Genomic DNA, 13220 nt, shown 5'->3' with positions numbered 1-13220 from the left:
GGCAAGCTGAAAACTTGGTCTATACCTCTCCTGATATACCCCAACTCGGAACAGCAGACCTGGCTGGTGAGTAGCGGGGCTAAATAAACCCCTAAATTTTTAAAAACATTTTCTTTTTTCGAAAAATATATTCATGACAACATGCACTTTATTACTACTAATTTATTTACAAAATAAAATAAAAATTAAGCCAGACAATTTAGTCGGGGTTTTTATATTGCCAGGCGCGTGCAATAGCCACGAGGTTTCCGAGGAGAGAAACCTCGTGGCTATTGTGAGTCACGTGACCTTATTAGAGCCAAAACGCGACAAGCAAGAACGCAGACAGCTGCCGATAAGCGCTCTCTCTCACACTACGGCTTGCGTATGGCGCTATTCAATCGCAACTATACATAACTTTTTAGATCACCTGGCAGTTAGAAAGTCCCACCACAATGACGAAATATGCCCTATAAAATTTCAAGTTGCCTGAAATACATTTTTTACATATTTTTGCAAAATATTTTTGCACGCGCCTGTAAAAACCCAGACTAAATTGTATGGCTTCATTTTTTTTATTTGTAAACATAAAACTACATCATATATAAAATGCATGTTGCCTCAAATATATTTAAAAAAATAAATAAATAATATTTTTAAAAATTAAGGGGTTTATTTAGCCCCGCTACTCAACAGCCAGGTCTGCAGTTCCGAGTTGGGGTATATCAGGAGAGGTATAGACCAAGTTTTCAGCTTGCCTCAAATACCTACCCAAAATTGGTGCCAGCTCTCGGACCAGTATGATTAGTTATGAGATACCTATACCTACTCGTTGACTCGATGTTGGTATTCGGTATGTGGATAGTGTAAGCTTGGCTCGTTTCGGAAATAACTAGGTTTGGATAACGATTTTTGGGTATTTTGCAAATACAAAGTTTTCGTAACTGTTTACGGTTTGATTCTCTTTATTAATTTTTGCTTTGTACCCTGTCCCGTATCTGCTGTCGTACTGTATAACTATAGACAGCCATAAATTATTATCTCAGCAGTCGGCTATGCTCAATTGATTTTAGATAACGATAACGTTAGTATTGATTTTATATATTTTTACTGCCGTTCCAAGTATTTTAAGAGTCTCTGTGTTTAGTTGAATAACGTACCAAAAGGCTTTAAAATACCCACTAACAAAATGCTTTGGACCTGTATTTTGTATATTGGAAATAAAGGTGGCCGAAAATAATTTAGTCTATGCCTCAAACAGTTGACGTTTATTTAAAAATTTGTATGTCAAATACCGAACGTAGTCGTTTGATACGAAATTATTTTTTCTTTGAATATTTGAATGCAAAATTGAAATAAAATTATGATAATATTAGCCGATTGCTTGTGTGTAAAGCTTTCTAAATGATGAGTGTGATATTTTTTATCGCAATTGTTTTCCTTTGAGAATAATGTATACACTAAAGGGTATTTTCCCCGAAACTAGTAAGTAAACGTCTATTTCCTTTGTTTCTTTTTTTACTTAACGTGATGTAGTTATCATTTTTCTTGATAATATATTTCTAATTTTGTTATATCTACCTATTTATTATAATTATTTAAATCAGGAAATAAGAAAAGTATATAAATAAGCGAACAACAGCCGCTAACGGAAATGTATTAAAAATAATTTTACTATTCCAGAAAAAGAGCACAAAAAGAACTTCATAAAAGAAAACATGAAACAATTAAAGTATATTCAAGGAAAATCCCCCAAGGAAGCCTTGAAACCAGTTCATCCACCTAGACATACTAATTCAAATGCAGCTCCAAATGATTTGACTCAAGTGAAATCCACACCCTCAACTAAAAGTGGCAAGGTTGCACATAATGTTGGTAAACATAGTGTTTTCAAAACACATGATGTTAAAATTAAAAAAGGTGACATGGCAGAGTTTCTCAGACGAAAAGAATTAAGACAGGTGAAGGCTCATGATGACCAAAATATAGAAGATGATGTTCAATCAAATGAATCATCAGGTCGTCTGAGAGACATAGCTTGTCAAACAATGGAAACTAATTTATCTCAACGTTTAACCGAAAGCACTAAGTTAACAATGTTGTATCCAAGAGAGGACAGTGATGCCAAGTTGAAGGCCAGTGGGGACTCGGGTCGCCACAAGTCCCCAACACCCTCTAACCACACCCCACGGACAGCTGGCGATGAATTATTTGAAGAAAGGAACAGAAGCAGATTAAATTCTATTTTAGAAAGAAAAGACAAAGATCCATATCTTCCAGCAGGTCTATATTTAAATTCAAATAATGAGTAACAATTTTTAAATAATTACTTAGTTAACTATCTTTGGTATTGATGCCATACACACTATTTGCATATTGATAATGCCTTCTTCTTTAAAAAACACTTCTTACAGTTTGAAAATTTTAATATCTAAATTGATTAGGTGCATATAGAGTATAAGATGAATAGACATGAAAAAGTATAAAAAAAGAATTTGATTTTCGAATAAACAGTAGTAGCTTAATTTGTGTAACTATCTAGAAACTTATTTCAGGGTACCAAAAAGGTGTTCTTCCTAAATACTTAAGGGAAAGAAAGGGACAGTGTACAAAGGAGATAGAAGGTGTAGCCGTAGAAGATGACCAGGTTGTTTGTCCTCCCGGACATGTGACTCTTCCTGACAATGAACGGAAGGAAACACTGAGGATGCTTAGAAACAGTTTGTATATTATTTTAAAATTGTAAATGATGTTATTGTATCTCTGTAATATTTAATTGAAATTAGACTGCTCATTCCCTGAAGTAAAATAATGTAAAGGTATGTATATTTAATGTATATATATTTATTTATTTTCATAATTCAAGATGTTTGTGCACCTTCATCTCTTACTTAAAATAGAAAAGTTACAGGTCTTACAAAATAAATAATGAACTTATAATTATTGTAGGTTTTGCAGAGCTTGTGAATGAATTGAACAAAATGCCGGTAAAAACGGACACACTACGAATGAGAAATAGAAAAATGGAATTAGAGAAACAGCTGGCAAAATTAGAGGAAGGCATTAAAGTGTTTTCAAGGCCCAAAGTTTTTGTTAAGATAGGGGAGTAGATTACGAATGTTACACAATTTCTTGCAATTGATGCCTAAATTTTGATATCTTGATATATTTACTTTTTGTAAATGGGTTTCAAAAATTTTTAATATTAAATTTTAATTGTGATGAATTGAGTGAAAGTTTTAAGGCAAATTTAATGTGTTCTATTAAATTCTACTTATTTAAGATTTGACCAATATAATAAAATAATAATATTTTATGTACAATTTCTAAAATAATGTAAATATTATTAGAAGTTTATTTTGTGACATAAAAATATTATTATAACGAAACCCCTAAATTGACTGTACTTCTTATATATTATGTACAATGATTAAACAATTTAGTAGTATGTTAGTTATTTAATGTTATTTTTATTGCATTGGTGATAATTTATGGTTTAAACATTGTAACTAATGTTGAGTATTAATAGTACTCATTGTTTCTATGATTTACAGTGTCTTTAGCTTTTGGAAACTTAAATATATATTTATCCAAATTGCATTATTGCTTTTTTCTAACCTGTGGAGTACAGAAAGAATTAAAACATTAAATTATTAGACCTAATTAAAATTTAAAATTGCATATTTTTGCAGATGTGATGTGATAAAAATGTCCCTCAATAGTAGTATGCACTTGTCTAATTCTATTTATTACATTGTGAAATATAACAAGGTTGTATAACAGTGAAAACTCTCATAGCTAATTAAATCCCATTAATTAACACATTATCAACAATATATGAAGCAGTAATAGTGAATTTCAAACATATTAATTTATTTTAACTATCAGGCTTAAGCTCTTAATTGTAGCACAAGTTTGTTATCAATGAACATACCCAATTTAAAATAATTGGTTACAGTAATGAAATTATTATATCCATTTTTGTTCAATGATATTGTATGCAAATAAAATTTGAAAAACAAAACTTTATGAATGATGCGGGATTCGAACCCACAACCTCCGGTGCTCTAACCAACTGAGCTAACCGTTCAAGTACTGCCTCGTTATAAAATTCTGTTTGCTTTGTTCAACTCTCAGGTTGTGGCTTCATCTACAGGATCTACTTTACAGTTGATAACCTGCTCAACCCCAGTATTTGCATATTAGGAAATTGACTTGAGATGTCGCTCTTGTAACAATATGTTATGGTTACGCCGGAGGTCGTGGGTTCAAATCCCGCATAGTTCATAAAGTTTTGTTTTTCATTTTTAGTTTCAATTTTATTTGTGTATTAATTTTTCAGTTTCAATTTTATTTGTGTATTAATCCTAGAAGTGAGGGTTGACACTTTAAAAACATAACATATTGTTGTTATTGTATGTTTATTCTATAGCATTACAATACATACTAAAAAAAGAATATTGATATATATAGAATTATATTTAAAAACAAACAACTTTAACAAATAATAAAGCTAACCAGAATTTATCTACATATATATTTATACTTTAGTCATTAAAGTTTCCTAACATGTTGGAATAAATGTTTATTGAAAACTATAGGTCCTTTTCTAAATCTCTCCTCTTCATTTGTGTGCCAATTGTAAAATGAAAACTCCGGAAAGAAAAATTTTATTTCTTTTTCTGCTGATATTGGTGAGTCTGAAATATGTTTTAATTAATTTCATCATTAAAAATAAACAGTGGACATAATTAATTTACAATTTAACTTTTTAATGAAAATTCAGTGTGTATAATGGTTGCTTCATTTTTGTTGTCTATTTTCTGCAGTTATCAATATTAAAGCTAATTGATAAGTTATCTGTGAGTTGTAATAGCACTAGTAACTAAATATAATTATGGTATTAAAATTAAAAAAAACATCAATGATTAACCTAATTAAGCCAAGCTAGCTAAGCTTTAATCTATAAATCTCTGAATATCAGCAGAATTGTAGCTGCTTATTTGAACAGTTTTTTAGACAATCCCTTTTTTTTTATGGAATAGGAGGACAAATGAGCGTACGAGTCACCTGTTGTAAAGTGATCACCGCCATCCACAATCTCTTGCAACACCAGAGGAATCACAGGAGCGTTGCCGGCTTTTAAGGAAGGTGTATGCGCTTTTTTTGAAGGTAACCATGTCATATCGCCCCGGAAACACCGCACAAGGAAGCTCATTCCACAGCTTTGTAGTGGAAGAAAGCTCCTTGAAAACCACACTGTGGAGGACCGCCACACATCCAGATGGTGGGGATGATATCCTAACTTGTGGCGTGTCTTGCGAAGGTGGAATTCGGCAACAGGAATCAGGTTAAACAGCTCTTCGGAACACTCCCCGTGATAAATGCGGTAGAAGACACACAATGAAGCGATGTCTCTATGCAACCCCAAGTGATCCAGCCGTTCACAGAGCACTGGGTCCCCAACAATTCGACAATCTGCTATAATATTGATGTGTGGAGTTAATCAGATTAGACATAAACAAACTATATAGCCTATGGGGCTTAGATGCTTAAACACAATATGTTAATGAATGAATGAGTTTATTCACATTAAAATGAATAATACTATCCCAACTATAAATTTCTGAGGGTTGGGACGAAGGGATTTTTTATGGGGCTTGCTCCCTGTCCATTTCAATTGACACACCAAATAGTATTTTTCCTGGTCACTAATTAACACAGCACGGATCAAAGGAGAAACTTCTGTCATACAAAATCATCACCTATTCATGTCGACTACCCAGGAATAGCCTACCTCTTGTCCTCTACTATTAATTTAAAACTTTTCAGCCTAATATGATAGTTCAGACATAAATTAACCTCAAAACTGATCATGAATATCTCGGTAACTATGGGTTTCCTTGTTGTGGTACAGGGGGGGTAGTTAATGTTCTTACTGGCTACTCACAGACAATCTTATGTATTATTTGAATATATAGCTGTACCTGAGCCATGAGCAACATTTCTTGTGTCAGATATTCCAAACATGCCCCTCAATGAATAGGGATCTTCAAATTGGGCTCTGTATACCTTTGTTGGGCCTAACATTTGTCTCCACAATTGTATAGCATTTGTATGTGCAATTATATGTACATCTATGCATCCACTGAAATAATTATAAAGTAGTTTGGTAGTTCTTCAAACATAAATCTAATATTTCAGTTGAAAAAAAAATTATTGATTACCTAGACATGAATGTCACAAGTCTATTGAAAAAGAACTTCTGGACATGTTCTAAATAGAAGTTGCCGGCAGTCTCTTTATCTAAAGAAACCCTTTGAGTTTTTATAACTGCAAAATTATTTTTGATAACGTTACGGATATACGCCAAAGCCACTGGATTTTTAACTGCATGAGGTTTAATTATAGCTAATGACAGTTGTAATTTCGACATATTGTAATAATTTTATACATATTTTCAGTACTATAAAATAGTGTAATCATTTTTGTTTACAGTATAAAATAACAATGGGCAATGACTAGGAAGTATGATGAAACAATAATAATATTTAGCCATAGAAAAATAAAATACTGAAATCATATTTCAAATTTCAATGCCAATGGTCACTGGTCGTCAAATCACAAAATGTCATAATTACAATGACATTTTGTCGCTTGCGGCTTGACAGCTGTGGCTACTATAGCGTCGGAGACAGAAGCAGAAAGGCTGTAAAATTTGACTGCCTCTGAAATTTAGTTTAGTATGAACCTTAGCGAAAACAATAATTAATGTATTGATAAATGAAAAACAAAACAAACGCAAAATATATATACACGATATAATATGTAAAGTGATGTAACAAACATACTCAAACGTCAAATAGTCAATGCCCAGTAGTCATACACGAGTAAGTCAAAAAAGTAAATGTAAATTAATACAAAACAAAAGTTATTGAGTACAGTAGCTGCATCATCCACACACACCGTAAATAAATAAAAGTATTCTGTAAGCATTTAATTATGTATGAAAAAAATATAATAACTTTTATGAATCTGAAGTATGGGGGTACCACAAGGGTCTATTCTTGGACCGTTCCTCTTCCTTATCTATATAAATGATCTTCCTAATCTTATAGAGAAAAAACATAAGGTAGTATTGTTTGCGGACGACACTTCACTGATTTTCAAAGTGAAAAGAAACCAAGCTATGTATGACGAAGTGAACGATATTTTATTTGACATCGTGTACTGGTTTAGCGCTAATAACCTATTGTTAAATAGCAAGAAAACTAAATACATTAAATTAACCGTACCAAATGTCAAAAATGTAAATGCAAATGTTTTGTTAAACGGAGAGGTGATAGAACCGGTGGAATCTGCTATATTTCTTGGCATAACTCTAGATTCCAAATTACAATGGGGCCCCCATATTGAAGGATTGTTGAACAGACTTAGTTCTGCAGCATACGCGGTTAAAAAGAATAGACAATTAACTGACATAGATACGGCGCGACTAGTATACTTTAGTTATTTCCATAGTATTATGTCCTATGGTATATTGCTATGGGGCAACGCTGCCGATATTAATAAAATATTTGTGCTGCAGAAGAGGGCTATTCGCGCTATTTATAATCTAGGTCCTAAAGAATCATTGAGAGCAAAATTTAAAGAAATTAACATCTTGACTGTTGCTTCTCAATATATTCTTGATAATGTAATGTATGTTCATAGGCACATAAGTGAATTTGCCAGAAACTGTCATAACCATAATGTTAACACCAGGAACAGACACAAACTTATGATGCCTACTACTCGGCTAAGTCGAGTTAGTAAGTCTTTTGTGGGGCGATGTATATGATTTTACGACAAGATCCCAGAAAAAGTTCAAAACAAAAGTATAACGTTATTCAAAAGAATTGTTAAAAAACGTTTGTGTGGTAAAGGTGACTATAACATAAATGACTTTCTTAATGATACCACAGATTGGGAATGGAGTGACCGCCCTCAGGCTATTAAATAATAAGTTTAATTGTACAATATTACTTTGTAAACATATTTATTCGATGAAAAAAAAATCCCGCTGAGTTTGTTGCGCATGCTTCAATAAGTGATGTCACATCCTATTTTGAATAAAAATATTTTAATTTAAAGCCGAGAATCCGGCAACATTATCATCCTGTCACCACAAGTAGCGGCCGTTCACGAAAATGACACATGAGCCAGCCATCGCCTCCCTCAAACATATTTTAGGGCAGGGGACGACCCGTTCCATGTCGCCACCACAAGCAGTGACGTTAAAGCGAGTATGACGAAGCCTGTTACGAGAACAATTGTTACTTTTATAGTGTATAATATTATATACGTACCTACTAAAAATAAAAATACTAATCATGTGCATACACAAAATTATAATATAGGTATACATACGTATGTATGTATATATATATAGTATACATACATATTAAAGAATTGTAACTAACAATAAAATATATTTTATAATCTATGAAATATTTTATTAAAATCCATAACATTTTTTTACATTTTAGAGACTGAGCGTTTGGCGGTTAAATAAAACAACTGCTTGACTGTGAGGAATATGTGGAAGATATCCTTTATTAAAAAGTTACATGATATATATACAAAATCCTTAAAACTAGTTACCCAATTACAATCGTTACTCAAAAAATATTTACAAGTTCACAAAATACACACCAATACTAAACCAATAGTAAAACGTTTCATTCAATAAGAATTGAGAATAATATTATGTGTTCTATCTCGCTCTAAAACTAATGCTATCGCAGTTTGTGTAAACTCGCGTCGAACCTCGATTATACGATGTCAATGAGCATTCAGCACCTACGCTGTTGCTCATTGATTAAAATTGCATGAATAGCGATCGATCCCCGAGTCCCGACGCTTCAGCCTTCACTCGTCAGTCGAGTCCGCTCGGCCTTGCTGTGCGGTTGTGTAACGCGGAGCATATGACTGATCACGTGAGTATATCTGCGATCGTCGAGAGAACGTGACGATGCTCGTACATTGATGAGATTATTACTGGTATCTGTATGATTCTATGAGTTGATGTACAGCATTATGAAATGGTTCTTATCAGAGCTAATATTACGTTATATAAAATAAAATGTTCTTGTCAGAACGAATCTTTCGGCATACGCTTATTACAGTTATTAAGCACGATTACTATTTCTACGATCTATAATGCTACGTTACAAGTTAGATATTAGACATTTATATTAATTGATATTATTGGATGTAGGTACAGCTACAGGAGTCCCCTTCAAGTGAAACGCACCGGCAACTTGATGTGTCGGCCTGTCCTTGACATTTTGATAGGCTGGGACGTCAAGTTGTTCGTAGGGTCCGGTAACGTGGTATTTTGGGTATTGGTGGTATGTTTGTTAGGTATGGTATCGGTAAGGTTTTTGGTAACTTGTACAGTTAAAGGTAATGAATATAATGTATTGTTTTCTTCAGTTTCATTTAATAAATATGCAGGTTTTAAACGGTCGATCGATATGTTTGTTTGTCGACCTGGTAACTGAATGGTATAAACTTTACCGCTTCGTTTGATAACACGGTACGGTCCTTCATATGGTGTTGGTAATGGAGGTTTTACTGAATCTATTCTAATAAACACATGACTGCATGTATGTAAGTCTTGATGAACAAATATGTGTTTGTTATTACGATGTGAAGTAGGTGAGTGTGGTTTATTAGCTGCGGTATGCGTACGTAATTTATCAACGTAGGTATGATCCAATGAGGTAGATGATGTTTGTGTGTTTATGTCGAAGAAATCACTTGGTAGACGAAGGTTATAGCCGTATGTTAGTTCGGCGGCGCTAACGCCTGTGTCTGATCGTAGAACTGCGCGCAGGCCTAATAATACGGTTGGTAGTTCATTGACCCATGCACAGGTGTTTGTTAACCTTGAACGAAGAGCTGTCTTCAAGCAACGATGAAAGCGTTCTACCTTTCCGTTACTCTTTGGGCTATAGCTAGTACTTCGTATCCGTTTAACTCCCATAGTTTTCATGAGGTTGGTAAACAGAGAGCTTTCGAATTGTCGACCTTGATCGCTTGTTAGTGTCGCTGGGCATCCAAATCTTGAGATCCAGTGATTGTATATGATATCTGCAATTGTCTCGGCTGTAATATTGTCGCTAGGGATTGCCTCAGGCCAACCAGTATGTCTGTCGATCATTGTTATCAGATAACGATGTCCTTGAGCAGAGGTAGGTAGAGGTCCGACAATATCTATGTGTATATGCTGAAAACGATCGCTTGCGTCAAAACATTGAATTTTGCTGACTGTGTGGCGTTGTATTTTACTTTTCTGACAAGTTTTACTCCACTTCCCTATGTCGATATTCATTGATGGGCAAAAGAATTTTTGAGATATTAATTTACGTGATGTTCGTATTCCTGGGTGTATAATATTATGTACACTATTAAAAATTTGTTTGCGGAATTCTGTAGGTATGTTAGGACGTACATGACTTGTTGATGTTTCGCAATATAATTCTAGGTTCGTGTTAGGTACATTTATTTTCTTGAAGGTTAAGTTTGGTTGTTGAATGGGTTGTGTTATGCTGCTGTCTCGCTCTTGTGCGTTCGATAATTCGCTGTAGTCGATCGTAGGTGATACTGTTATTGTTTCTATTCGACTTAATGCGTCGGCAATAATATTGTTTTTCCACTGATGTGTCGAATATCGGTTGTGAATTAACCGATGAATAATAATTGGCGCGTTCGGCGTGGCGTTTCGTTTGCAGTATGTGTTTTATTCATAGCGAATGTGAAGGGTTTGTGGTCTGTGAATATAATTAATTCACGTCCTTCAAACATCTTACGGAAATATTTCACTGACTTATAGACGTCTGAGAGTTCTCTGTCATACGCTGAGTATTTCTTCTCCGCCTCTGAGAATTTCTTTGAGAAGTAACCGAGTGGTTGCCAATTATTTTCGATGTATTGTTGTAGGACGGCACCTACTGCATTCTCAGACGCATCGCAGAATATTGCGATAGGGGCATCATGTGATGGGTGAGCGAGTAAGGTAGCTTTGGATATACTATTCTTGCACTCTTCGAATGATTGTGATGCTTCGTCGGTCCATTCAATTATTGTTTTATCACGTTTCTTGACATGGTGTAGGTAAGCGTTTAGCGGAGCTTGTATTGATGCAGCATTCGGTATGTGGTCACGATAGAAATTTAACATGCCTAGAAATCGTCTTAAACCTTCTATAGTTTTCGGTTTTGAATATTCGGTAATGGCTTTAATCTTCTCTTCTGGTGGCTGTATACCGTTTTTTGATACGATGTATCCAAGAAATTTGACTTCTGTTTGGCCTAAGTTACACTTCGCGGGGTTGATAGTGATACCGTTTTCTTCCAATCTTCTAAGAACTGTTCTTAGGTGATCGCGATGCTCAGTCTTGTTTGCTGAGGCTATGAGCAAATCGTCGATGAATGGGAAAACGTAGTCTAGTCCACGGAGCACTTCGTGAATAAATCGCTGAAATGTTTGTCCCGCATTCTTCAGACCAGGACACATGCGAGGAAATTCGAATAAACCCATTGGTGTGATGATAGCTGTCTTCTCTATGTCCTGTTCCCTGGTCTTCAATTGTTGGTAAGCGCGGCTGAGGTCGATTGTGGAGAATTTTGTTTTGCCAGACAGATGATGGGTGAAGTCCTTGACTCTCGGCACTGGATAACGATCGGGTTTGGTTATGCTGTTCAATCGTCTATAATCACCGCATACCCGTATATCTCCATTCTTCTTAGGTACTCGGTCTGCAGAGTCCTTGTTGCATCACGTTTTCGAATTCTTTCTTCACTATTTCATAACGATGAGGTGGAATGGGACTAGCACGGCAATGTAATGGAGGTCCTTGTGTTTCAATATAATGTTCCACGTTAATTTTTGGCGATAATTGCATCGATGTTAATCTCGTCAGCTACAATAAACTTCCACTTGTATGGTCGACGGAGGTTGAGATCGAGTTCTAATGTTTTCTCACCATAAGTTGAAATTGTTGTGTTGTTTGCAGCGTACAATTTTAATGGTAGAGGCGTTGCTTTCAGGCCTAGTTTTCTTGGTAGGACGGATATATTAGCACCGGTATCTACTAAGAATGACATCTTTGTTTTCTTGTCTGTGACAAAAAGGCGGTATGAAGTGTGAAGGACGCCGGGTTCCGCCGCAGCTAACGTCCGTTCTAGTTTCCCGATGGCTCTTTCTTGAAGCTGCAGGGCGTAGTACAACGTCGTGCTTCACTACCAAATCGGCGATGGTAATAGTAGTAAAGTGTTGGTAAGCTATTGAGTGTGCGGAAACGGTGTTGTGACGAAGTTCTATTGCGAGATGACGAGCGAAATCGGTGGCGATGATAGTGTTGAGATGGCCTTGACTTGAGTTCGGCGACTTCTAGTGATAGTTTTCGTATTTCGTTAATAAGGAATTGTGTGTGATCTACATGATTTGACGTCGATGATTCTGGACTTGATAATGGTGGCTGGCTGGAGACGGCTGCTACCTCCTGGATTTGCTCCATCATCGTGTCAGCAAGCAACGCTAGTTCCTCCAGCGTGGACTTCGCGCTGAATGACTCGCTGACGGTGAGCACGGAGCGGACGTGGGCTGGCAGTAGCTTACTCCACATCACGCGGAGGGTGGAGTCGGTAACCTTGTCCCTTGCAAGGCATACGCATGCGTCACAGTAGCTGTGAAGGCTTCTGGTCTCCAAGCTCCATCTCGGCGAGTAGCTTCTGGAACTTGCGGCTGTCGGATTCTTCATACACCGATATGAGACGTTCCTTGATTGCTGAATATTGTTTGTCTCTCGGTATGTTAAGGCCAAACTTCACAAACTCTAAACTTCACTAAGATGACTACTGGTGATCTGTATGATTCTATGAGTTGATGTACAGCATTATGAAATGGTTCTTATCAGGGCTAATATTACGTTATATAAAATAAAATGTTCTTGTCAGGACGAATTTTTAGGCATACGCTTATTACAGTTATTATGCACGATTACTATTTCTACGATCTATAATGCTACGTTACAAGTTAGATATTAGTCATTTGTATTAATTGATATTATTGGTTGTCGGTACAGCTACAACATTATCATATAAAAAATTTATGTATATCATATAAAAATTGACAAATGCTTATAATCATTGATTTATCTATAGTTCATCAATTATATATGGCGCTTTTTCGAC

At 35.3% G+C, this 13220-nt stretch overlaps 2 protein-coding genes and 1 long non-coding RNA gene across 3 annotated transcripts in view; 2 read left to right on the top strand and 1 right to left on the bottom strand.

Moving 5' to 3' along the window:
- The window catches only part of LOC126965347 (uncharacterized), a 40899-nt gene extending 36325 nt beyond the window's left edge, over window positions 1–4574 (top strand). The window contains exon 2 of the long non-coding RNA XR_007729524.1: window positions 4117–4574. This is a non-coding gene — a long non-coding RNA (uncharacterized LOC126965347). The remainder of the gene's footprint in view (window positions 1–4116) is intronic.
- Window positions 1258–4574, top strand: LOC126965314 (uncharacterized). Its single transcript, XM_050808855.1, has 4 exons — window positions 1258–1464; window positions 1663–2262; window positions 2535–2699; window positions 2929–4574. The coding sequence occupies exons 1-4, from the start codon at window positions 1431–1433 to the stop codon at window positions 3087–3089; spliced, it is 960 nt and encodes a 319-aa protein (XP_050664812.1). The 5' UTR covers window positions 1258–1430; the 3' UTR covers window positions 3090–4574.
- LOC126965335 (nucleoside diphosphate kinase 6-like) lies at window positions 4440–6535 on the bottom strand. Its single transcript, XM_050808879.1, has 3 exons — window positions 6207–6535; window positions 5967–6127; window positions 4440–4679 (listed from the first exon to the last, which is right to left on the bottom strand). The coding sequence occupies exons 1-3, from the start codon at window positions 6413–6415 to the stop codon at window positions 4534–4536; spliced, it is 516 nt and encodes a 171-aa protein (XP_050664836.1). The 5' UTR covers window positions 6416–6535; the 3' UTR covers window positions 4440–4533.
- Between the last annotated feature and the right edge of the window lie 6685 nt (window positions 6536–13220).

The sequence above is a fragment of the Leptidea sinapis genome, chromosome 7, assembly GCF_905404315.1.
Source record: "Leptidea sinapis chromosome 7, ilLepSina1.1, whole genome shotgun sequence".
In the NCBI taxonomy this organism is placed as follows: domain Eukaryota; kingdom Metazoa; phylum Arthropoda; class Insecta; order Lepidoptera; family Pieridae; genus Leptidea; species Leptidea sinapis.
This window is presented reverse-complemented; position numbering and strand designations above follow the sequence as displayed.